General features: G+C 43.9%; 1 protein-coding gene across 2 annotated transcripts in view; it reads left to right on the top strand.

Moving 5' to 3' along the window:
* Positions 1-405: 405 nt before the first annotated feature.
* gpc3 (glypican 3) overlaps positions 406-26,252 on the top strand; it is a 79,651-nt gene continuing 53,804 nt past the window's right edge. For both annotated transcript variants that reach the window (XR_014597119.1, XM_084009327.1), the window contains exon 1: positions 406-567. Coding sequence is in view for 1 of the 2 variants with exons in the window: in XM_084009327.1 (XP_083865453.1) it covers positions 459-567 (109 nt within the window). In the remaining variant the exon portion in view is untranslated. The remainder of the gene's footprint in view (positions 568-26,252) is intronic.

The raw sequence follows: 26,252 nt of genomic DNA on the forward strand, positions 1-26,252 counted from the left end.
TTGTGCCCTAAAAAAAACTTTTTTTGATCTTCACTGAGAAAAGTGTAGCCTGGAGTGGTGGGAAACTTTCTGTTGACCAAATTGATCTCTGAGGAGAACAAACACAGCTTTGGTGTATTGCTTGAATGTGCATCAAAATGACTCTTTTTTTAATTTAATTTTTCCAGCAGCAATTTATTTTTGACTTCAGTCCTGCTTTGAGTAACAGAGCCTCTACATAATGATCACACGCTCATTAAGGGCTGCAGTTAGTTTTTGCCGTGTTTAGCATGCAGAGGATGCAGCTGAAGCTTTACGTGTGGAGGCTTCTGGTTCTTTATGACAATAATACAAAAAACAAAAAGTGGCTTTGCATCTCCTTCCCTCATTGTGCCTCCTGTCCTGTCTCTTCCGATCTCCTGCCAGGTGCGGATCTGCAGGTTTGCCAAACCAAAGGACCGACCTGCTGTTCCAAGAAAATGGAGGAGCGGTATCAGGTAGCCGCACGCAGCAACATGGAGTCCGGTCTGCAGGTTGTCAGCGCTCAACTCAAGCGTCTTATCATCCAGAACGCCGCCATATTCCAAGGTAAGCAGTGTGCACAGTTTGTCTCAAAAAACCCCAACAGATATTGACTTCCTCAAATCCACACAGTAAGTGTCCTCTCGCGGCTACACATTACTGTTCGTGCCAGCGGCTCCCTCCTCCAGACGGTGAGTCACAGAAAAAAATAAAAAAGTGTAAACACACTCAGACACTCAGCCGTTTGACTAAACGCTGGAAAGGTAGAGACATGTGCTTAAATTGACTTCAGATGTAGTGTGGTTGTCGGTTGCCAGACGTGTTGCTCCTGAAAAGTGACAGCCTCTTGAGGTTTTGGTGCACTGCGGTCGGGCCGGCGACGGAGTGGAGAAAAACGCCAGTCAGCAGTGGTGCTGGGAAGCAGCTGAGAGGTCAGAGGAGGACGACTGGCGTGACTGGTTCTAGCCAACATGCAGAATAACACGATGGGCAAAAAAAAAAAAAAAACAGTCGTCAAATCCGGCGACAGTGAGGTCCAACTGCTGTCAGCTGAGAACACGAGGAGGAGGCGGCGACAGCTGAAAGTGAATGATCGAACACTGAAATGACAGCTGCCATAACAATGCAGCACATAGAATATGAAAGGTGTGTTTGAGTCCGCAGGAACGTCATGACACCATAAAATCCCCCTTTCCTTGCTGGATTGTTACTTTAAAGAACTGCGACTCAAAGTTCAAGCATCAAGAAAGACCTTTAAATAAGGCAGAATAATTCTCTGAAAGGAATCGTTAAAGGATGCTGAGATGAGGACCTTGGTGCTGGAGGTTGAGCGATAGTGGATTTTTAAAGGTGGGAGATGTGTTCAAGCGGCAGTGCGGAGCATCGTAAAACACACTACTGTCCTTGAAGGGCATTCAAACATTTTTTTGCAGTATGGCATTGAGTTACTCACTGTGAATAGCAAGACACACATCAGCTGGTTTACTACAGCGGTATGAACCGGAAACAAACAATTTTGAGGCGATTTAATTGCAATAAACCTATAAAAAGGATGCTGAAGTAACTAAATAATGACGACAATTTGTAAATAGTTATGATTATGGTCTGTTAGGTCTGTCTGCAAGACATTAAGTAAATCACTTTTAAAATGCTTGTTTTCTGAACGGAGTTCGGATCAGTCAGAGGCAGGCTATGCTAACAATGTAGCTGCTCCATCAACACTTAAAATAACGTCATAAGTAGACATAAATACGGCAGCGATCTTGTTGTTTGTACCATAGACAGTCCCTGGTTTATACACACAGTCTGGTCAGGTCTCTGTACTAATGTGAGGTTCTATCGTAGACCTCTGGGAGACCACAGACCGCTACGATTAGTCTCCATTTCTGATTTAGAGATGACGGAAGGAGAATCTCAACACTGATATATATATATATATATATATATATGAATATAATGTTCTACTATATTTTGTCTGCCGTTACTGTTTGATATGACTGGACACATGTGGATTGACATTATTGCACATCCTGGGAGAGGGACCCCCTCTGGTGCTCTCCCTGAGGTTTCTTTCATCTGTTAAAAGGCTCTTTTCAGGGAGTTTTCCCTCATTCAGGGGACGTATGAAGTATGTGGTACACGTTAAAGCCTTCTGAATTTGTGATTTGGAGCCTTATAAATATAATTGAATTGAAATGAAATGAAGAGTTTAATTGTCACAGAACTCCACCATCACTCGATCCGGTATGACTGGTAGCTTATGGTGGCTAATGTTGGCTGTGGTTGTAACTTTGCTACTGTTACTCTAATATTTGAGCATTTGCCATTATGTCATAAAAGATGATGGCCAAACTTTAGGAGCTGGTAAAGTAAGTAAACTCCTGCAAAACAAAGGCGCACACATTTTTTGTTGTTGCACGGCGCAGCTACATTAGCAACAGTTGTTTTGTGAAATATCCATTTCACATATAACGTTTGTTATCACGCTACACAGACAGCTTCAATGCACCGCAGCAGCTCTGTTTACCGTCTCGGGGGTTTCAACTTCAAGTGGGATCTGCGGACTCACTGGGCCAACTCTTTTTTTTTTTGGGGGGGGGGGGGGGGGGGGTTAACACACACACACTCGTGGGTAGCGAAATGCAGCACCGCCCTGACACGCCAATTAAAACTTGCGGTTTAATGGGGGACCGTGGGGTTTGCTTGACTTGGTTGTTACGCACTAACTATGTTTGAGACTTGCCGCTGTGGGTTTGGCTGCACTTTCCTAGAAGGGGTTCAATGCTAATTGCTTTAGCATAAGGCTTGAGAGAACTCCCCAAACAGCCCCCGGACTGAAATCCTTTTAACATCCTGGTCTTATCTGTTTCCCTCTAGTTCATTTTCATCCTCTTTCTTTTCTCTTTTCTCTCTCTCTCTCTCTGACCCTGTCATCCTCTCTCTCCATCTCTGTCTTGCTCAATCTGCTCGACTTTTCTTCTTCCCTCCATCTGTCTCTCCTCCTCGTCTTCGAGCCACTATTGGGAATTGAGTGCATGCCTTGTTTGCAATCTTCCTCGCTGCTCTGTCTCTCTCTTTCTTGTGCGTTCACTCCTACCAGAGATCAAAGGGCCTCCCCTCTCCTCTCCCCTCTATCTCCCATCCTTCCGAGTGCTCCCTTGCATCTCCCCCCCCTTCTCCTTCCAGCTCCACCTGCCCCGCTTCGCTTTCCCAAGCCTCAGACTACACCAGAGGTTTTTCCACCCCGTTTGAAGTCAACTTCTGCGAACAACAGAAAAAGGCAATGGCCTTTTCGGTCTTTGTCTGTTAAGCGGTAAGATGACAGGCTGCTTTAACACAAGGCTTCTTTCGAGATCAATACCAGGAAATAGGTAGGGGCATTAGGAATTTCTAATGATGCTTGTGCAAAATGCCTCGTGTGCCATTTGCCAATCTAATGAGCCTGTTCCGATCTCTTTATAGTAAACCGGGGGGAAACACTGCGTAATGGATAAACTGCAGCATCCACTCTGATGTAGGACAGACTCTTGGATTTCATTTTGATTCACATTAGCGAGATCATAACATCATCCCCCCCGTGCGCGAGCTGCGATTGCCTCGTGCTCAACGACCTGATGTTGTCAATTTAGTTCAAAATGAGAATCTGTAAACCTGTGCAGGATGCCCATCTTTAAATCTAATCTTTCAAATGATGAGCTGCTCTTGTGCATGCTGAGAATGTAATTTAGAAAATAAATCAGGCAGTCCAATATTTCTAAGGGGGCGTATTAGTATGTGATGCAGCACATCATTTAGCAGTCTGGCGATGACTTGATACGTGAAATTTATTGCAGAGTTCCTGCCGGCTTTGAGAGGAAGAGGACGTTGTTAAGGGTAACATAAGTGTCTTAAAGGGGCTTATTTTATGCATCAAATCGGTTTACTCGCCACAGAGGCAACCAGCGTCAGGGAGTTACCTGAGAAAAGTAATTAATGCAAAAGTACTTGCATTACTTCACTAATGACATCACGAAACATTGTAGTTTAGCAAGCAGCCAGGCAACACTTCAATCGTGTTGAAATACGGTTCATCACAAAAGTCCCTTTACTGTAATCTTGCAATCTCAAATTGCATTCCTCTCTCCCTAGAAAATGTTTATACTACTTTTTTGTTTGGGCACGACAACCAATTTTGACAGAAACATATTTATTTTTTTATCCAGATAAAGAACATTTATTACAGCTCACAGAAGCTGGTTGAAGTGGATTGGTGGTTGTACAAAGACCACCGTCTTTCCTCGACCTGAACCACGTTCCATGAGTTATTAAACATAAGCATTATAAAGTGTTGGTATTTCAAGCTGGAAAAACAACATCTACTGTAAATACTTTACAAACAAACAACAAAAAACAGCATCCAGAAAGTCCTGACCTTTGACAGCTTCGTGCGTCTTGACGATGCAGGTTTAGTGTACGTAATAATCAAAGATCGGCTAGAATGAGCAACAAAGGTGATCTGCTATGTTTTGCAGGTCAGCAACACATTTTCAGAAATCAGAGCGGCAGCCTCACTGATTTTAAATTCAAGATGAAATCGTGGTTAAAATCAACCCGATGGTGTAGCTCATCACGCACGAATGTAAACACAAAATGTCTTAATGGTGCAAAATCTTGTTTTTTTGTTGTGCTGTTGTTGCAGATGTGATTTATTATAATTTAGTGTTTTATACGACAGAGATGTGATTCTCCATTTCCTACTAGCTTAGCATAGCTGACTCTGGTACAGCTAAGAATCTGTGCACTGTCACATTTATTAAAAAAAAAAAAAAGATCAGAAGATTGTCAGTGAAGCTTTGGCAAATTCAGCATCAACGTTTGACAATAAGCTGATACTTTCTTTAAAAACATGTTAAAAAATGTATTTTGTATTGTAAATTAGATCACATGTGTAATTTCTAGATGATGCACTGGAGTGCTTTGACATACTGTTGTCAGAGACTAGCTTATTAGGAAAATGCAAAGGTGGGAAGTTCTGTCTGTTGTGAACTCGCTTTGGGGCTGCAACAAGTCCTTACACTGTGGCTCGGCTGACTTGAGAACAGATTTATGTTTGTGGTGTGTTTGTACTGCACAACCTATATCATCCCCTCTCTCACTCACCCATCTCCTCCGTCTGTATAACTCACCCATAACCATCTTCTGGCATTTTGGGTGATTGGCAGCTCTAATTGTTGTTATTTCCCCGGCGAGGATGTCCTTCAGAGCGCCGCTGCCGCTGCTCAGCCTGCAGATTAGAAATGAGATTATGCTCCTTTGGTAATGAGACAAGCTTTTATTGAAATAAAAATAAAAAAAACATTTTGTTGAGGTTATGATTGCAAAAGTGCTGAAAGCCACCGTGGCCGAGTGGCACTGCGGGCAGGATGGTTTTTGTTGTGCAATCCTTGTGCAAAATGACACGTCAGAAAATGAGCCCCTCCTGACTGCAGCGCCGGCGGAGAGAACGAGTCCGCGCGGCCGCGTTCTCGGTTTCATCACAGCTCCACGCTCCTCTGCAGCCGGAGGGAAGCCGCACTTGAGTCCAAAGAGCAAACCCAATTAATAAACATGAGAGGACTGGGGTTGGCCCCATTGCTCGTGTAGTCAAATATGTGGGGAAGGAAAGTTGAGCAACGCAAGTGTGTGTGCAGATATCACAGAGTCTGTGTGATATCTGCTTGGATGAAAAAAAAAGAAAGTGGGACAGCCAGCTTGGTGCTCCTGGAATGACTCAATGAGTCCATAGAAGGCTGGCTCAGTGGGGTGTTCGAAAACAGGTCTGACTTGGACTACTTTCAGGCAGCATGAGGGCGTCGGTATGAGGCTTCGCTCGTTGCTGTGAGGCGGGGGAGCTTTCTCCACTTTACTCTGAACTCACGGGGGCCATGCTCCGTAAATGAGCGGTAGTTTGGAAGGAGCTCAAAAAAAAAGATGCTCATATTTTTTTCACCAGGGGCGGCGACACATTGCTCAACACACCCACCCACACACACACACCGTATTTGAAAAAGTTAGCTTGACAGAAGTGCGAATAAATCTTCTTTTGTGTCCTTGAGTTCCTCATACCTCATTCCTAGAGGGCCAACAAATTAGCATCTCATTAGCAGTCTCAAAAAAATTCTATCGACTTCCTGCGCTTCTTCTGGACGGGTTGTAATTACTCTGAGTGTATAAGGAATTAGAATGGCAGACCCCCATGTGGCCCCACTGGTGGAGGTGGTTGTTGACCTTGAGAGGAGTTTGCCCTCATTTGTCTCCGATAGTGCTGAATGGACATTTGCCGTGGCAGCAGCCCAAACGAGATGTGGCAGGAGGCGAGATGATGCAGAACCTGGCAGGGCCCGGGCCTTCCTCTCCATCCAGCAGCCTATAATCAAAATCAGATCTCGCTGCCCTCTGCATCCATTCCCCGTCTCCCGCTCGTTAGCCGTCCGCTCGATCCAAAGTGCAGCGGGCGTCTGGCTCGCGAGCAGGCCGCTCCTCTGTTCTTCCCGTCATCTGCTTTCCAATAATCATTCCCCCCGCCTCTCACAAGCTCTCCGCGGAGTCGTTTTGTCTTCTGGAGAAGTTTCCCATAGTAATCCAATAAGAGCGAGGACTGGTAGGATGTATGCCTGCTGCGAGATGTCTGAAGTTGTTTACTCGCTGCCCCGGGGCTAATCTAATAACTTAATGATGGGGAGAGGCAGTTCTGCTATGTCCGACGGGTTCCTTCGAGCATCGTTTAGCAGACACGATGGGGTTTTACCAGTCATTACCACGTCTTTTTCTATCAACTTGCAATTTGATTTCAACTAAATTGCTGTGTTTTATCATAATGCGTCTTCTTCTTGTTTTTCCTGTAATGAGGTTTTTTTTTTCAGGACTTTTTTAACACTCTGCTGGGTTGTAAAGCGCCATTATACTGAGATCGTGTCTGTTTAAGTCCTGATTTTCTTTTTGGTGTTGCAAAAGGAAAAAAGTCTCTTCAATGTGAGCATACCTGAGAGATTATTTTAGTGTTTGTCAGCCTGAGGAAGAGACATCACATGCAGCTATAGACACATACGGTAAGCACCCAAACATCCAGGTACAGAAAAATGCACCAGTGATGCTGCTCCATATTTCCTCTCATTACCCAGCCTGCTGTGTGAGGTAACAGTGAATCACCAAAGGCAAATACAAATTAGACGTTTTGTGTGCAGCTTGCCACTGAATTAAGATAATATGGTCTGCATGACAAAAATGGGTATTCAGTCAGAAACGTACGAATCCTGCTGGTTCACGCTCTGGAAAAATAGATAATGTTAATGTGTTTAAAAAATATATATGATATATATTATAAATGTGTTTGCAGCCTCATAAAATCCATTGTTCTGCAACAAAACATACCACGAGAGCTGATAAATTCAGTGTTGCAAAGACGTTTGAGATGCCGGCAGTTATTTGTGCTTTACTCTGAAATGGTGTCACAATTCTCAGATGGTGGATTTCTCTTGTTTAGAGTGATGGGTTAGTGTTTTCACCCAAATACTTAGTATTCTCTTGAAATGCTATGTCAGATTTTCAGTCAATATCAGCCTTTTTTAAAGCTGCTGTGTTATGTAAGCATTGCATGAAGCCAAGGCCGAAGCATCGTAAACTGCCAAATGGCCACTTAAGGTTGAAGCAAGGCCCCGGGGAGCCCCCTTAACTTTACAGCAGAAATGAACACGTTTACAGCCTTGTTCACCCATTTAAATTACATAAAGGCTTTAATGTATGGATAACTAAGGGCATGGCTGCTTTGAGCGACAGGTAGGTGGTGTCACTTAACCTTTTACGGTTGTGTTTGTACCTTTTATGGCAAATTTTTCATGCAAATATCGGACAAATAATGGCTTGCAGTGTGGTTGTTTTCAACTGTAATGTCCTTGAAACTTGGCTAAATCCTGGAATACCAGACAGCGCCGTTCAACCATTTTCTATATGCCGACCTGTCATAACAAACTAGACAGGAGAGGTGTGTGATTTATGGTGAATAATGACCAGTTAGTTAATACTGGAAAAGCACAAATTGAAGCAGCTGAGTTGTATTGTTACCTTGTGTCATTTAATGGTACAAATACATTGATTGACTTTTGAAATAAATTTTCAGCATTAGTATTATTTAATGTATATGTTAGCACCGGGATCAACTGACAACAAGACCAGAGAGTTAGTCGGCTAACAATACAGCGTAGCATATAGCCTAGCTTCTTACCTTTAGCCTAGCTCGGTAGCTTCGTAGCTAAGTGGGCGTACTTCAGCAAACGGGCTTCATTCGCCCCGCCTCCACGCTCCACCTCTTTGCTCAGAGTCGGCTAGAGTTGCCCCACTTTTCAGCTACAATCTTCCGAAACCTACGGTGACGCCACGGAAACCGCGTCCGTGTTTTTACAGGCTACGCTCTCAAAATGGCTACGGCGGAGTCGGCGGTTTGTAGCGTCAACGACGCCACTTGTCGGGAGCGTGAGATCAGAGTGAAGGCTGTAGTCAGCGCAGTGCAGCGCGGCGGCGGCACGCGCACAAGCGCGAACGTGCACCAAACCAACGGCGGTACTCGGATTGTTTCACTATTTCACACGATGGGGGAGCGACTTCATCCTTTGCTCAGGTAGACGTTACTCTACTATGTTTACAGATGGAATGATGTTATGTTATTGCTTTGACTGACAAATTTAGCATCTTAAAAATAATTAAATACGGGGGGAAAATCTGTTGTTCCCGGTCATCTTCACCAGACCTGGGGCACCATTATCACTCCAATGCCGGCAAAGACTGTCACAGGGTCAAAACGATTTAAATTAGTCATTTATTCAAAGTCATTTTGAACACATATATTGAAATATTCAGTTATGTTTCAGTTATGTTTTCCATTAATTTGCAGTGTATCCTCACAAAAGTAACAAGCTAACGACACTTAAGCTAACGTGATTTAAGCTAACGTGATTTAGGCTAACATGACATGGTGAACGTGACTTACTAACATGATTTCAGCTAACGTGACATAGCCAACATGAGTTCAGCTAACGTGACTTAAAATAACATGACTTCAGCTAACGTGGCTTCAACTAATGTGACTTCAGCTAACGTGACTTAGCCAACATGAGTTCAGCTAACGTGACATAACATGACTTCAGCTAACGTGACTTATACTAACATGACTTCAGCTAACGTGACTTATACTAACATGACTTCAGCTAACGTGACTTATACTAACATGACTTCAGCTAACGTGACTTAAAATAACATGACTTCAGCTAACATGACTTAAATTAACATGACTTCAGCTAACGTGGCTTCAACTAATGTGACTTCAGCTAACGTGACTTAGCCAACATGAGTTCAGCTAACGTGACATAACATGACTTCAGCTAACATGACTTAAATTAACATGACTTCAGCTAACGTGGCTTCAACTAATGTGACTTCAGCTAACGTGACTTAGCCAACATGACTTCAGCTAACGTGACTTATACTAACATGACTTCAGCTAACGTGACTTATACTAACATGACTTCAGCTAACGTGACTTAAATTAACATGACTTCAGCTAACGTGGCTTCAACTAATGTGACTTATACTAACATGACTTCAGCTAACGTGGCTTCAACTAATGTGACTTCAGCTAACGTGACTTAGCCAACATGACTTCAGCTAACGTGACTTATACTAACATGACTTCAGCTAACGTGACTTATACTAACATGACTTCAGCTAACATGACTTAAATTAACATGACTTCAGCTAACGTGGCTTCAACTAATGTGACTTATACTAACATGACTTCAGCTAACGTGACTTATACTAACATGACTTCAGCTAACGTGACTTATACTAACATGACTTCAGCTAACGTGACTTAAAATAACATGACTTCATGACTTCAGCTAACGTGGCTTCAACTAATGTGACTTAAACGAACATGACTTCAGCTAAATGTAGTTTTATTTTACAAACTCATTAAACAGCCAAACTTTCTATCAACAAATCATTCTGAGGCGAAAACAAAAACAAAAAAAATATTTTACTGAAAAAGCACTCAATCAGCCTTTTTCATAGCCGATAATTTTTCACTCATCATAGTAAGGAACACACCGGTAACTAACTAACTAACTAACTAACTTACCAACTAACTAACTGACTAACTAACTAAAGAAAAAACTAACGATGTCTCTGCTCTATTTAAATGCTCCAGTGACACTGAGCCAGCATGCAGGATACCATGAGCCTGAAACCAAAGCAGCTAAATTCAGTTCAGCCATTGTTGATTTAATTATTTACAGCTGTGCTTTTCCTGCTGTGAGGAGTCAAAACGTCTTCCATGTAAGAGGCCTATGGGGGATCATGCTGGACTGGACTACAAGGTGTCCCGTTTGAGTGAAAACACAGGTAGCTGTTCATCAATGATAACTGGTTACAAAGGACTTGTTTAAAAACCTTAAACAGGTGTATTCCCAACCTATTTTATTAGACATTAAATACATAATTGTGTGTAATCGATCTTCCTATAGATCCATTTGAATATGAAGAGATGCATGTGGTCCCGGACCCAAAGTTTAGAAACCCCATCCCTCAGGGGCACAGAGCAAACTCACCTGATGACACCAGAGTAAAGGAGGTGAGTCATAATATTGGCTGTTTCTTAAACCCTGTTAGACCAGTTAGAGAGAATATGAAATCACCTCTTCCTTTTAATCAGTTAACTGTTTGTTTTTTCCTTCTTCACTTGGTTTTCATTTTTTAACATGCTCTCAGTATTCATTGTTTGGCTTTTCAAACTGTGGCGTCTTATCTCTGTGGGCTCCGTGTAGACCGCCTGGCGTTCCACCCGTCTCGGCGGGAGGCCTCGGCATCCTATCCCCAACAGAGCTGGCATCCTGTTTAATGTGCTCCCGCTGTCTCGCATGCTTCACACCTTTTTAATCGCACCCCCCCTCCCCTCCGTCTTTTGATTTGACCGCACTCAAAAAACCCACCCAAAAATTGCGACGTCTGTCTCTCTGCTGATAATGTGTCAGCCAGTCGGCACCCCATGGGGTGGATATATGCATATGATTTCAGCCGCGGCTTTTGGAAATCTTGAATAGCGAGAATTATCACCCCGGAAAGAAAAGAGGCAACTCCTTTCAGATTTACACTTTAGGCTGTTCGTTTTTTACGGATTTCCACCATTATTCTTGAACAAAGGCTGATTTCTCCATTGAGATTAAGACTCGGGTCTATTTTGTTTATAATCATTCTGATAAAAAAAAGAGAGACCCGTGGAGAGGCTTTGCTTTGCTTTTGAGCTTGTTTTAGAAGTAAAGGGGGAACAATATATTCCTTTATATATATATATATATATATATATATATTACTCTACAAATATGTGGCGCTTGTTCTGTCTCGTGTCCCTGAATGTTTTCTCACAAAAAAACAAAGTCGTAGTCAATAAAAAAATCCTTTCATGGATTTGAATTGAAGTTTGCACTAGTATGCATCTTCAGATATTCTCACCCACATACTTTTCTTAAGCTTTGCAGCAGGAATGTGTGGTTTGCTCTCCTCACACCGCAGACAACACTTAGCTCTGACAGATCTGCCTCATTAGATCCAGTTATTCTCGCTGAAGCGTTTTTTTGAAGAAGACCCGAGTTTGGATTCGCCTTTTGGTGTCACCTCGGCGCAGCGCTATCTGCAGGGTGAACGTGTGATTTCTGTTATTCTCCGCTATTCCTTCACCACCCACCCTGTCGTGTTCTTTACACCGATGTGTCGAGAAATTGTCATGAGCGGTTTCCAGGGACAAGCGTGGCTGTTTCAGTGTTTCAGCCACGTTTTAATGATGTGCCCTGTTGCACGCCTCTCGAGCTGAATTTCATCATGGAGGAAAAACAAACAGTGCGGAGTGAGGATCAAAGTGTCATTTGAAATGCTATCATCAAACAGAGCTGAAGGGACTGACAGCTCCTCCCAGCTCCAGCTGAGAGAAGGAGCCTTTGTTTCTTTCAACGTCTGATGACTAGTGCATCGGCTGGGGTGAAGAGGAGAGGGGAGGGGAGGGGAGAGGGGAGGAAAGAAGGGGAGGAATGGAGAGTAGATGAGAGGGAAGGAGAGGAAAGTAAAGAAGATGGGAGGTCAGAGAAGAGGACAGAAATGGAAAGGAAGGGACAGTAGAGAACAGAAGAAAAGAGGAGATGAAAGGAGAGAAGGAGAAGAGAGGAAATTAAATACGATGGGAGGAGAGAAGAGGGGAGAGATGGAAAGTAAGGAAGAGGATATAAAAGGAAAGAAGAGAGTAGAGGATGCGATGGGAGAGGAGAGAAAGGGAGGCGAGGAGAGGGGAGATGGAAGAAGAGTATAAGAGAGGAAAAGGAAATGAAAGAAGAGAAAATGGTGGAGAGTGAAAGCTCTTACTTTTTAAAACCGTCCAGTATCTCCGTACATCAGGTGGGAGTTTTTCACTTAATGGACGATACAATCTGCTTTTCAGAGATGATCACAGTTGTATTTAATCAAAGTTGTTCACATTTTGAACAGCCACGTTTGTCACGCAAAAACACCCAAACAGAGGCTATTCTTAGATGTCACTTTGTCTATATCTACCCTCACTCCAGGGCCGGCACATTCAGAGTAAACCCAAAACCTTTTCTTTATTTTAGCTGATGTTGTTGTGGCTGTTTAGGTTCCCTCTACTTCTCACTCAGAGCTATCACTTCCTCAATCTGAAGTTATTTGAGCTCAGCTCTGTGGGGGCAACCCCAGCAAGACCTGAAGGCGTTCGCCTGTCAATCTCTTTTCTTTGAGCACAGCGTTTGGCAGGTTGTAGCGTGGGACACCTGCTCCAGAATTAGTCTTCAAGGTCTCCCTGTTTATGAAAAGCATCCTCCGCATTTTGCAGTCAGTCGGTTCACTCACAGGTCTTAGTTGTTGGCGTCCTGATTCAGGTTCGCTGTTAAATAAAATCAGAGTTTAAAACGAGGATGAGAGGAAGTGAACGCCCCAAACTCTCTAATGTCGCTGGTTCTTCCTTCACCTCGCGACCCCACTTGGCTTGCCCTCTTCCTTCTACTCAAACCATGCACATATAGTTCAAAGAGATGCATTTTTCATTTTGCCTATGAAATATTGAACCACTTACGCAACATGTGCTCAGCCATGCAGATATAAGAACCATGTCAGGGCAGGGCAGAGGGGCTGATCTTACATCCTCTGGATCTCATGGCTTATTTACAAAAACATAAATAAGTAACAATTAACCAAATTTAACTTCGTCTTAAAGACGGCCGTCGTCATTTCTTCAACCCCCTGGAATGACCCGTGTTTGCCCTTCCTGACATCAAACTCTTGCCTTCCTGGGGGTTATTATTGTCTTTGTAGTGAAGGTGTTGTCAAATCCTGTTTCTCCTACTAGCAGAAACACAGATTTATTTCACCCATATGTTGTTGTTTTTTTTTCAGATTTATACCAAGCAGGTAGTTTTCTTATCTCACTTTAAACATAGAAAGCTGGAGAGAAACTAAAACCTGCTTTAAAACCCATTAAGAGTCTGCAGCCATGCTGGTGGCTCAGTGAGGCTGTGCTTTGAGCCCAGGTGACAACCTGCAGGTCTGAATGATGAAGCAAACTCGGAAGTGCCCTTAAACTTAAAAAAAATAGTCTAGTCTCTGGTTGCAAAAATAAAAATGAGATTACATGGACGTCTATGAGAAAATGGTCCTACTTCTCTTTTGATTAATTATCTCAGTAAACATTGTAAACATGAGTTTATGGTCTCAATCTCTAGTTTCAAGTCTTCTTCAATCCAGCATGATGTTCATTTAGTACATTATGGTCCGTTTAGAGTCCACCAGACCAGAAAGCAGGGGATGCTTTAGGGTGGGGCGACCTTGTGATTGACAGGTTGCTACCACGGTGTTGGACGGCGTCAAAGTAAAGTTTAAGTGACATATCTCACACACCGCTACGTTTCTTATGGAGGCCGTAGCATTTTCTTGTGCAGTATTCTAACCAATTAATCTCAAAGCAGGGCTCCAGAGTGCGACCATTTTGGTCGCATATGCGACCAAAATTTTTATGAGTGCGACTGAAAAAAATTGGAGGTCGCACTGGTGCACCTAACGCTGCTCGGGTGAAAAAAAAAATCATAAGCGCAGCATCTCTTTATGTTCTCCTGACGGTATCGTGGTCTAAACCAATAAGAGACAGAGCTCGGGCGGGTCCTTGCCTCTGATTGGCTGTGGTCCTTTTCACTGCTGTAAATTGTGTCAGTTCGAAAATGCGAGCGAGCAGAGCAGGTACTCTGACCGCTTCGACGCTGAGCGCTTCGATTTTCTTTGAAAATGAAGAGAGGCAGAAAGCCTCGCCCCGAGACTAATTAAAAAGCCCAAAAATACGCCTTCAGACAGGACTGGTTGAAGCAATTTCCCTGGCTGATGTACGATAAAGAAAGGGACTCAATGCACTGCATTTATCGTCGGGAGTGCGGTCAGAATTTGTCCGGTAGGCCTAATAGTGCGTTTGTGGAGGAGTCAACAACATTTCGCATCGAGACGTTGAAAAAACGCAATATGTCCAAAAAGCATACTACATGCCGTGATAAGTGTGTTAATAAAGTGGCCCCTCATCCAGCTGCATTTCAGCGTCAGGCTGTATCAATCACGTCCGCTGAGGAATCTGAAATGATTATAAAATTCAACGTCGCATACAATATTGCAAAGGAGGAGTTGCCGTTCACTAAATTTAAGTCCGAAATTATTCTGATGAAAAAAATGCCGACACTAAAGAACAAGACAGCTGAGGTTGGAAACGCCACGTACACGTCATTCATGATTGACGGCGACACAGACGTCTCTACGGAGGAGTGCGTTATTGTCTACTGCTGCATTTTGCATAAAGGGAGGCCGGTCAACATGTTAATTGGACATGTCCGGTGGAGCATGGACACGCACAGTGTTTGAAGGCCCACATTACAACATGAGAGATCATGAATAGGAAATTGTATAGTAGCCTATTCCTAATATTATTATTAAAAATGAATAGCCTAAGTAAAAATATAATTATGCTAGGCTAAGATCACATAAACAGTTTTCCATTTGCAATCTATAGACTAGTGACCTGTATGATCTTTTTATTCTTGAGGAATTTATGCTGCCACAAAGCAAGCATTTACTGCGCTTGTGCATCAGTGTGCAGAATGGCTGGAGAAAACGGTTCCTCTGGATGCTGATGGTGCTGCAGTTAACCTAGGCCATAAGGGGGGTGTCATTATGTAAAAGGAGAGCGATAAAAAGGTGACTTTTTGGCGTTAAAGGCGACGCAATGGAAAATGTGGGTGCACCTAAATTTTGTGCTGGTGCACCTAAAAAAAAAAGTTAGGCGCACCAGTGCAACCAATGCAAAAAGTTAGTCTGGAGCCCTGCAAAGGTTTGTAATTACGACAGCAGATGCTTGGTTAGTAAACCATCATCTGATGGATTGTCGGGTCACAGAAGCTCGACGTCAGGACTTCAGCTCTCTCTAGAGTTGGCAGGTTAGACACACTCGTAATGAGTCACTCTGGATGTTTTTATACAAGTAAAAGGACTTGTTGGAAGAGGATCCTCTAGCGTAGTTAACATTTATAATTGGATGCATTTATGTGTATGAGCCCCCGTGTTCAACGTGAGTCATCGTATTTCAGAGGAAGAGAAAAGGAGTGATTATTTTGGGTTGGATAAACACAACATATTTAACATATTTGGCATACAGGCCCACCGAGAGCTTAAGTAATATTTTTATTTTACAAACACAGAGGGGAACCAGGATTAGAACTTTAGGAAAAAATATTTCAGTTAATTATGTCTCTTTAATTTTGGGGCTTGTGTCATACTACTTGGTATCCAATAATCACATATTTTTCGTGATTTCTCCACATTGTAAACTTAAGTCAATATATTTTCCACACGATACCGTCGTCTTTGTTCAGGCTGCAGCCGAAGGTGCAGCCTTTATTGGAGTGACTGACCCGGGACTTATTGATGAGCCGGGACCAGCAGGAGTGCGTGAAGAGGGCACCGCGGCCCAAGGGCGAGCCAGGACCCGACTAGCTTAACGAAGGCACGAGAAGGGAGGTGGTGGAGGGAGCGGCTGCTCGCTTCTCTGCCCACGCGGCGTGACTGATGTGAGGAGAAATGTTTGGGTGGTGAGGAGTCTGCTCCGAGTCCCGGCGGAGCCTCATCAGTGGTGTACGTCTCCGTCCCGCCACCCCACCCTCCTCTTTCCCTACATCCCTACATCTCCAACCACCCTGGCTGAGAGGCTAAGTGGTGTGAAGCAGGGAGCTCTCCGACAAGCTCCATTACTCCTCCTCAGCAAATTCCCCCGGTCCGCCTGTCAGTGGAGAGGTGATGAGGTGGGTGTTGGGGAGCGGTGGGTCGATCAAAGGAGGTAGAGTCTCATTCATTTACCAGCTCCCTCATCAGCTTTATATGCTTTTTTTTTAACGTAACTTTGTCACAATAGCAGTAAAAGTAGTTAATTCTGCCTTGTTAGCTTCACTTTTTAGCACACGACTGGAGATTGTTTTGTCTGGGTTTTTTTCCATCCTGAGAGATGGGCCGGCCGGCGAGAGTGGCGGGAATGGGAGGTAAAAAAACACAGTGGAAGAACTGTCATGGCCAACTCGGACCTTGTTAGTATCGATCCCATCAGATTGAGCACCCTTTCATTTATAATTCATCTCCCTCTGACGGGCGGAGAGACGGAGGCTGGAGGAGGGTAGGGATGGGATTGTGTTCCAGCGAGTTTTCATAAGCAGTATCTTATGTTTTATCCCAAATCCACCGACAATAATGAGCCACAGGGGGGTTGTGTCAAGCTTCAGGGAGGGGTCTCCCTGTGGCTGGGTGTCCCCGGGTTTGATCCCGATGGGTGCTACAGGCCGCAATGCAATAGAGAAGGCCAGCGTGTCGGCTCCCTTCTGCAGCGCCGCCGCCCACTTCGGGGGGATGTCAGCTCCAACGAGGCCAGCGGAGGGGATCGCTCCTGTATTAATATTTGAGCAGCTCTCGTTGCTGCAGCTGTTTACTTAACAGAACACGCTCCGGGGCTCCCCTGAAGAGGACGCAGCAGAGGAGCTAGCTGACAGCGTCACCCTGTCACTCATTCTTCTTGCCCTCCAACACAACCCCCACCCTCCACATCTCATGGGTGCTATACCTGTCCCTCTTCTCCCCGTCTCTCGCCCCTCCCCCCCCAATCCATCATCATCCCACCGTGCTGCTTCCTACCTGTCAACCTCTGTAGCGACTGTCATTATTTTTCATTTGTGCAGCCGTGTTATACTAGGTAAGTGCCCGCACTCCCTCGCCGAATGATTTTGTTGTTTTTGCCGCTGCATCTCCCTTTCAATTTGTAAACATGGCTACGTCTGTGATCTGCTCTGTTAAGATCTTGCCGATGTGTCACAACGGCGGGTTGTTTTCACCTCAAAGGAGTCCAAGTGGATTAATGACTGTTACGACCAAACTCTGCCCCCCCCTCCCTCCTCATCCTCATCCTCTGGCACTCTGAAGATGATGACAAGCATTCGCCCATGCAGGTCCACTCTTAGCCCCCGTTCCCCTTATGGGGAGCCTATATCACCGCTCTGAAGTCAGACAGAGTTCAGCAGTTCATGCAGCTTTAATAACTGAGAGCTTCTTCAACTAATTTATCATGTCTGCAGACATCACACAATTTATTTAAAGAAATTAAATAGCAACTCAGAATAACCTTGATGGCAACCAACACGTTTTAGATGCAGTTTGCACTGAAAAGGCCAAATAAAAATGAATAAAAATGGGAAGAGTTGGGTAAGATGGCGGATGGAGGGCTGTGTAGGACTGCATTGCCTGAAGAGGGATATGAGGGAACTTCAGTGAATGAGCCTATTTCCAAAATGAAGGGGTTGTCATCGAGGAGGCCTCACCGCTGATACACGGACACGAATAAACGCAACAGAAATAGATGAGATTTGAAACGGCCTCTTTCAGGTCAAGCGTTTTTTTACTCTGTCTACCTATTTTTTATTCTTCGGCCGTACTTTCCCACCATCCGGAGGCTTTCTGTTACCAGTCGGATTTGTCACAGGCGTTAGCAGGAGGCTCTCGTTCCCATCATGCCACGGTGTATTTCCCTGTCCTGCTCTGATCCCCCCCGCGTCATTTCAGCTTTCTCAGTATCGGAAAGCAGACTCGATGCATGCAAAGAGATTGCATAATATTAATGGTCGAGAACACGTCGGGCTGAGAGGTGAGGTCTGTTTTCGTGTGCGTGAAACGCCCCGTTAATTGAAAGAACAAGAGCTGCAGTTTGTCTGAGCCGCTGCAGATTTCCCTCTCATGTTGAGCTTTGCCTTGTGCGGCTTAATTTGCTCAACCTAACAGCACGCTGTTGTGCTTTTTGTTTGATGCACGGTTGTGTTTTTCTCCTCTAAATGGGATTATTTGTTGAGCAAAAACTGCTCAGTCAAATGCATCAGAACCGGGGAAGGTTCCCTATGACTGTTTCTCCGATCGTTCTCTCCTTCACATTAACCCACAGACACGTGCACGCTCGCCTGCCACGTTTGCGACATGAAACATTCTTTTGCAGTGTCTGATGGGAAGCATTGATGTTGGCTCTGCGTAGAGAGAGAGAGAGAGAGAGGGAGAGAGAGAGGGAGAGAGAGAGAGAGCTGAAGCTTAAAGGGAAGTTATTTCGATAGATTGTGCAGGGTGAGGAATGTGGGCTTTTAAAATATTTCACGTCCTTGTACTTGTTAAGGTGCATTGAATTACAGTATTGAAGTGCAATGAAGGAGATTGTAGAATCTTAACATACTCAGGGTCATAATCCATTATGTTAAAGTTGGAACGGCCGGTTCATCACTGATGAATGAAGTCTTTTAAATGTGGTGTTGGATTCAAAAACTTCTCTGAGAGGCAATTTGCTTTACAGTCATGTCGTCCAACACGTCACGTCACGAGGCTCGTTTCTCCTACACGGTTCACATGAATCATGGAGGAATCGATGACACGCCGTTGTAGTTTGTTTATTAAAAACAATAGGAGAGTGCTGAGTAGAAAGGATGTAGTCGAGTGCCACCTTTATTTACCTGAATATGGCAAAAATATTATCTTACGTTTTTATCTTACACAACCAGGCAGCAACCTCCGGTTCTGAAAACTGAAGCCAAAGGTTGTGTTCATCAGATCCACCCGTCGCTCCTCCACAGTCCAAATATGGTCACTCCCTTCACCGGCTGGAAAAATACCGAACTTGAGGCTTTGAAACAGTAGCTCACAAACCAAAATGTAGATCAAGTGATTTTGCTCCATAATGCCAAAAATGGCTGCACTCTTATTCATGCATTTTTCAGAAGGCCTGAGAGTTTTTTGTCTGGACCCTGATCAAACCCCAAGAGAGGTGTTGGGTTTAACCACGACATTTCAGAGCAAACTGCAGACAAGACCCGAGGGTGGCGGTGGTGACTGGATCTCCTTACAACCCCAGTACGAGTGCAGATGCCCTCGCGAGGTGAGGATAGAAATTGTGTCTGTACGGGCTAATGACCGACTCTGGGGAAAACACGCTCGCTAGCAGCTGCAGCGAGGAAACAGAAGCAGGCTGGCGAGGTAGCTGCGAGATAAAGAACATATGTTTCTGTCTTCCCGTCTGCACTTTTTACTATTCAGTATCTTTTGTAGTCAAAGGCAATCAGATGACTACACACAAGATGAAAGGTGTCACCCGTAGTGGCTCCTCTCGGCTGTATGGAGCTTTCTGCCTCTTTTGGTTTAAAAGGGAGACAATTCACATATTTTCCCTGTTTTAGTCACAGCAGGCTGCTGATGTTGGACATGGCATAGCATTATGGAGTTATTGCTCTCAATCACGGCGGAAACATGACGGAACGGAAACATGACGACTGCACGGCGTTTAGTCTCCGATTTAGCAATGAGGGGAAAGAGAAGTTACTCCAGTTCCATGAGAAAGCATGTGGCTCGAAAAGTAAACGAAAACTTTTCAAACATTACCATAGGGAGAATAATTAAAGGATGGCACCGCATCGACCGTGTCTAGTTTCGTTGCGGCGCCATCAGTGGGTGGGAAAAAATCCACCGCCGCGCTTTAAATCAAAACCTATCTAATGTGGGTCTGCCATTAACCTCACGAGTCGACTTTAAATCCAGCTTCAGACTTTAAAGCAAACCAAAAAGACTTTTAAAAACCTCTCGGGTCAGCGAGTCTGATCCAAGCTTCAAACGTTTAGACGTCAGCGGTAACCGAAGGGACGGCTTTGTTGGGTCGCACTTTGATTGGAGAGAAAACATTCAGACTGATAGAAGAAAAGATATAATTGAATTTTAACTTTAATAACATAAATAACACAATGGGCCTCAGGCGGCCCATTAACGAGTAATCAGCCTACAACATATTTAACCATCATAAGGCTTTCTGTGGTTCATCGTCGATTCATTTATTCATGTTTGTCTTCTTACGGCGATGTTAGCAGTCATGGTGACGGGAACCAAGTTGCAGATAGGTGTTTTGTGCATCTCCAATGCTATTTATTTTGATGAACGTATGAACCGTTCAGTCAACTATGAACCGAAGTTGAACTTCAAACACTAAATATTTTCACAGCGGCTGATTGTGAATATTGGCCGTGGCCGATTCTTTGTGTTTCTTTGATTCACCCTGGCGGAAAGCTCCGCTGTTCTTTTGAAAAATAATAGGCAGCCTTGGGAATGTACTGAAATGAAAGGACAAGACAAGGCATGTCAGGAAATTACTTTCTCTCTAAATTATTTTTTTAAAGAATTCTTTTTCTGAAGCACCGTCTCCTATTGACCGTTTTCCTTTGGGTATCTTTTTTTTTTGTTGTCGACTTTCTTTGTATCCAACATAAAATACGATTTCTTTAAAAAAAAAAAAAACGAATAGAATGAAATTTGAATGAAATAAGTTTCCTTGTAAATGAAAAAGAACGAGAAAGAAAGCACAATCAATAGCAGCTGCTGTCAATTGCGCGGCGGGAGAGACTTTGACTGTCAATGTCATTTGAAAGTCTGCACAGTTTGAATGGCAGTGAAACGCAGCTGCTCGGAGGCTCTCGGTGAGACGCCGAAGTGAAGAACACACAGAAATTAAATGCAGTGTGCAGTCTGACTGACGATGGCTGTCACTCCGCCAGCATGACACTGCACTTTACGCCGCCGAGCCACCCACAGAAAGCTCAAACTGAAGTTTAAGATGTAGGTTTTCTACGGGAGTTTTATAGGAAACGACTGCTTATATGCACTATAAATGTGTGTGTGGTGCGTTTAATTATCAGGCCTGAGCCGGAGCCAGAGGCCAACAGGTGTCTAGAAGAGGCGGCTCTGGATCAAAGCCAGTGGAAATAATTACACAACTCCACTCTCCTCTCTCCGAGATAAGAGTAACTGTCCGTCTCGCACTCAGACACTCTTCCAACCGCAAACCACGTATCCACAACCCTTCTCCACTCCAAAACATGAAAAATCGGTTGCATTTGTGCTCCGTGGCGCGATGACGGCGGGCGGACGGACAGATGGATGCACGGACACCCACGTGCTTTGTCTTTTTGTGCAGCGAGCGCCGTGGGGTTGAGCGCCAAGCAAGACAGACGCACGGCCGCACCACTCTGTTGAAATGTCTTATCTGTTCAATCATTAACACGCAGCCAGGAAGCCAAGAGCAAATTTTGAAAAGGACAGACGCCGCACTCCACCAGCGCTCTGGCATTTCCAAGGCCTCGTTTCAAAGGGCCTCTTTGAAGTCTCTTAACAAACTACATTCGAGCCACATTTTGTGCGAAACGACGATAAAACCGATCAGCTCATCAAAGATGGAGCTTGATTTGATTCTATTCAAGTCCAATGGACTCCGCCGCCACCCTGACGTGACCAACCTTGACTCAGTCTGATTAGATTTTTTTAGTCAAAAAGAGATATGCATGTGAAAAGATTTCCAACTGTGGCCAGGGGGGGGGGAAAAAGCACATAAAAGCATTGGAAGACGCAATTAATGAAAATACCAGGGCAAAGTGTTAAAGTATTTAAAGATGAAGCCGCCATACCGAGTGCGTTGCTCTGAAAATAAAGTCTTTCTACATTTATCAAAGGTGTATGTGAAAGGAAAGGCATAATAAAACAAATAATATGCTTATTTGAAATAAATCCAGCTGATGCAGACAAGGACGGGAAAGGCAAAAGAAAATGGCTCTATACATTGATTTGTGACATAGTTTTATCAATTAGCTATAAGCACACAGAACATGTTCAGCTTCAGCTCTGCACAATAGTGCGTGAGTGATATTTTATATGCGTGCCCCACATTATTAGTTCCTCACAGGGATACGGGCCTCTGGCAAGAAGCAGAATGGATGTGATGAATATGTTAATGACTGGATGTCTGCCTTTACGTTATGATGCCGGGATCCTGACTCTGAGTGCCCTCCTTGCAAAAAAAAACCTCAAACTTTGTCTGACTCTCGTCGCAAAAAAAGAAATATGTATAGTATTTGATGCCGTTAACCCAAAAAGATACAGTAGTGGATAGTAGCCGCACCTGTACACATGAAACCCAATGGGTGCAGTTAAATGAAAAATGTCCTTGAGGTTGTATCGAATACAAGATGAGTGCTTCAGAGTTCAATGGTAGAGCGGACTGAGAATTAATAGGTTCGGTACTATTTTGCAAATTATTTCACATTTGTTGCTCTATGGTTAGTCAAAGTTGGTTAGCATGGATTTACCGTTTACCGTCTGGAGTGCTTAGGTGACCAAAAACCAATATAGTGACGGCTAAAAACCAATATGGCTACAGTCAAAAACCAATATAGTGACGGCTAAAAACCAATATGGCTGTGTGACTTTAGTATCTTGGCTCTTACATGGGTTTTGTGTATTGTATACTATGTGTTTGTTGGATTAAACAGCAGACTGAAGTCATTTCAGAAGAGGTCACCAGTAGTTTGTCTTGATTAAGGAAGCACTCCTCCTGTCATTGTAAGAGTCTTATTGGCTGGCTTGTTGTTCCAGCTTCCTTGGAGCGACCTCTGACCTGAGAAAAGACATATTTTACATTTTGTGCTCCACATATCTGGAACAAATTGGGGCCGACGCCGAAGCGTGATGCTGACGCCGGAGTGCACCGGAACAATCTAGAAATCCTGATGAAAACCTGATTAACTGTGAACGTGAAGGTTATAATTCATCTGTGATGGATGTTGTTGGAGCCTTATTTTTTTTATTCAGGATTTAAACCTGTAAAAGATAAATCAGCATGTATTTCTAAGCGTCAGGGAAAAATTAGATGCAGAGTGTGTGTGTGTATATAAATGTGTGTGTGTGCTACAGGGCCTCACTTCAGTCAGTAGCGGCGTAAAGTGGAACAGTGCGGCTCTCACCTCGCAGCTCTGATTTCACAGAGTGGCGGGGCCATGTCATGGCGGGATCAGGCATCACTGGAGGCTCGAGCACGGCTGCCTGATCCGCCCGCGAGCCAGAATTCCTCCCCCGGGGTCTGACTGCCAGGCTCAGCGCCGACTGTGTGACAGACAAACCGCCGTCTGTGGCAGCTCACAGCAGACCAGAGCAATAGGAAGAACAAGGCCCGGGAGGAGTGTGTGCGTGTGTGTGTGTGCGTGTGCGTGTATATATGCATATAGTCCAGGCTTTGCTTGAGCTACTTAATGCAGGCAGAAATGGTGACGGGACCCCCAGTGAGACCTGAGCCTTCAGTCCTCATGGCTCAGGCCCAGAGGCTGTCGGGGGCCACTCTTAACTCGCTCCGCTCTGTGATCATGTGATCAGAGCTGGAAGGCGTTCGCTCAGGTTCTCCTCAGGTGAAACTTTACTGGTTCAAACTGCATTATTTTAAAAATGTCCCACGTGTTCGTTCACGTGTTTTTTTTTACCTTGTAGTATTTAGTATGCAGAGACAAGATCAGTAACAGGATCAGAGTCAACCATGTCATACCATTTACCGCAAATATCCCCCACATTCCTATTTCTGGTTTCTTATGGAAGGCCAGCAACATGTGTAGTGCATTTTAACTTCAAAATGAAAGGCCTTGTAGAGTAAAAGCAATTTTACTCAAGAATGTTGCAACACATTCTCCCCCGAAGCTCCTCATCTTAAAACTATGACGCTCAGTGTGGGCGTCGTGGTTGTGATGTCACCCGTTTGATTCTGGACTGCGGTTGTAAGGCCTTGAGTTTGGCATTTTGGGCGTGCAGACGGCGAGGAGCCCTGATGAAGCTGTGGTGTTTGGCGCATTGGGAGTGCACACACCCCTGTATATACTTGAGCATGTAAACCAGTCTATTACAAGTTAAAGTACTGCAGTATTATCAGCAGACAAATTCAGGTAAAATAATAATCAGTAAAAGTTTGTTTTAAAAAAGTTCCACTTTTGACTTGTTTTATGTAGTTGAGGCAGCTTATTAAAAATAGTGAAGCACCTTTAATCATCAGTCCAGACTTTAGTTTGAGACTGGCCTGCAGGTTTCACTCTGATCTGCCTCATGGGGGATTAAAGACTCTGTGATCTCGTACAGCCATGGGCTGAGTCCAGTTTTAACATAAAACATGCTTTTGAAATAATATCAATTCTTAAAATAAGAATATTTTAAAACACTTCATTTAAAATCTGACAGGAAACAGTTGAAAAAAGGGTATTTAATGGGTTTCTCTCAAATGGAGATGATAATTTGTGCACTCTCCTGATGTTTTACAACAACAACTCGTTAAGTAATTGTGCCAAAGAGGTTGTTTTTTTCCTGCTCGTCTGTATTTCTGCAGCAGTCACCAGAAAAGTGTGCGGCCTCGGCTGTGTGTCTTTGCGTGTCCTTGTCCAGCTGGTGGATTTACAGCATGCGGTCTTTGGCAACGCGGAGCAGGTGAGCCTCATCCTCATCTGTCCCGCGGCATCACGCCGTGTCCCTCAGAAAACGCCACGCTGCCATTCTGAAAATAACTATTTGAAATATTTCTTTATATCGCCGAGTGGCGTACGTACAGATAAGAGTACCTGATGCTGCACAGAACAACAGAAGCGGTTGACTTGGACTATAAGTTTCACATTGAGGCGGTGGCTCAGCTCTAGCCACGTGTAAATGATGGATGTGGCGAGTGTGTGGTCGGCTCAGCACATTTCTTTGCTCTCTCGCCCCGGCGGTGCCGTTTTCCGTTGATGGTTCCTTAAAAAGCCAATCGACCGGTGTTGCGAGACGAAGAGCAGTGAAAGTGCCCTTTCTTTAATGTGTTTATGCAACGATCGCTGCCCATTTGTGCTTCGGCTCTTGAACGCTCTCGGCGTGTTACTCCACAGCCGATGGTGATAATGACTGGTTTAGAGCGTGAACACGTCTAATGACTTGTTTGTTGTGCAACAAGTTAAACTCGCCGGCAATGTGGCCCGAAGTTTATTTATTATTATTATTTATTTAGCTGCAAGTTTTCTGGTTTGACATCCAGGAATGGATGGAAGCACTCGTAACGACCGGGAGGACATAACATTTTAAAAATTCATCAGCTGAAGTACGGATGTCTCAGGCTCTTCTACTAGGAGGGAGGTTTTCCTTTTTAATATTTCCAAGACGTCGTCCCAACCAATCAGAGAGAAATAGGGTTAGCTACTTAAACGTAGGCACCAACAAGCATTTAGATATTGGTAAAAAAAAAAAAATGAAATTAAGAAAGATTACATTTTAAATGTAGTTCTTATTTGAATCCTAGATTAAATTCTACTCTGTTGTACCACAACTTTAAACTCCAATTTAAAATGTGATCCAGTATTGATTTGAAACACACTTGAGAAGGTTTACTTTTAAAATGGATTGAGATCGACGGATGTCCAAGTTGAATCTCTTCATTTACTTCAATACTGTGAAATTTTCTTTTCTATCATAGCCTATTTACTGCTATTGTCCTGACTGCACACAGATGTATCTATTCTTTCAATTTGGATACAATAATAAAACTTTATTTGATATTGCTTTAAGCTCAGATTCACCAAACAGAGATTTCTTTTAAAATGTCCAAAAATGTTAATTGTTCCGTTTATGCGCCACTAACAGACATTTGTTTTCGGGTCATCATATCTCAAGAACGTGACGAGGGGTGGTGAAAAGTTCCAGTAATGAATATGCTATTTTATAACAATTCCACACAAATAGAGATAAAATGATGACATTCTGAACAGAAACGGATGTAAAGT

The sequence above is a fragment of the Eutrigla gurnardus genome (genome assembly GCF_963514095.1).
Source record: "Eutrigla gurnardus genome assembly, chromosome: 5".
Classification (NCBI taxonomy): domain Eukaryota; kingdom Metazoa; phylum Chordata; class Actinopteri; order Perciformes; family Triglidae; genus Eutrigla; species Eutrigla gurnardus.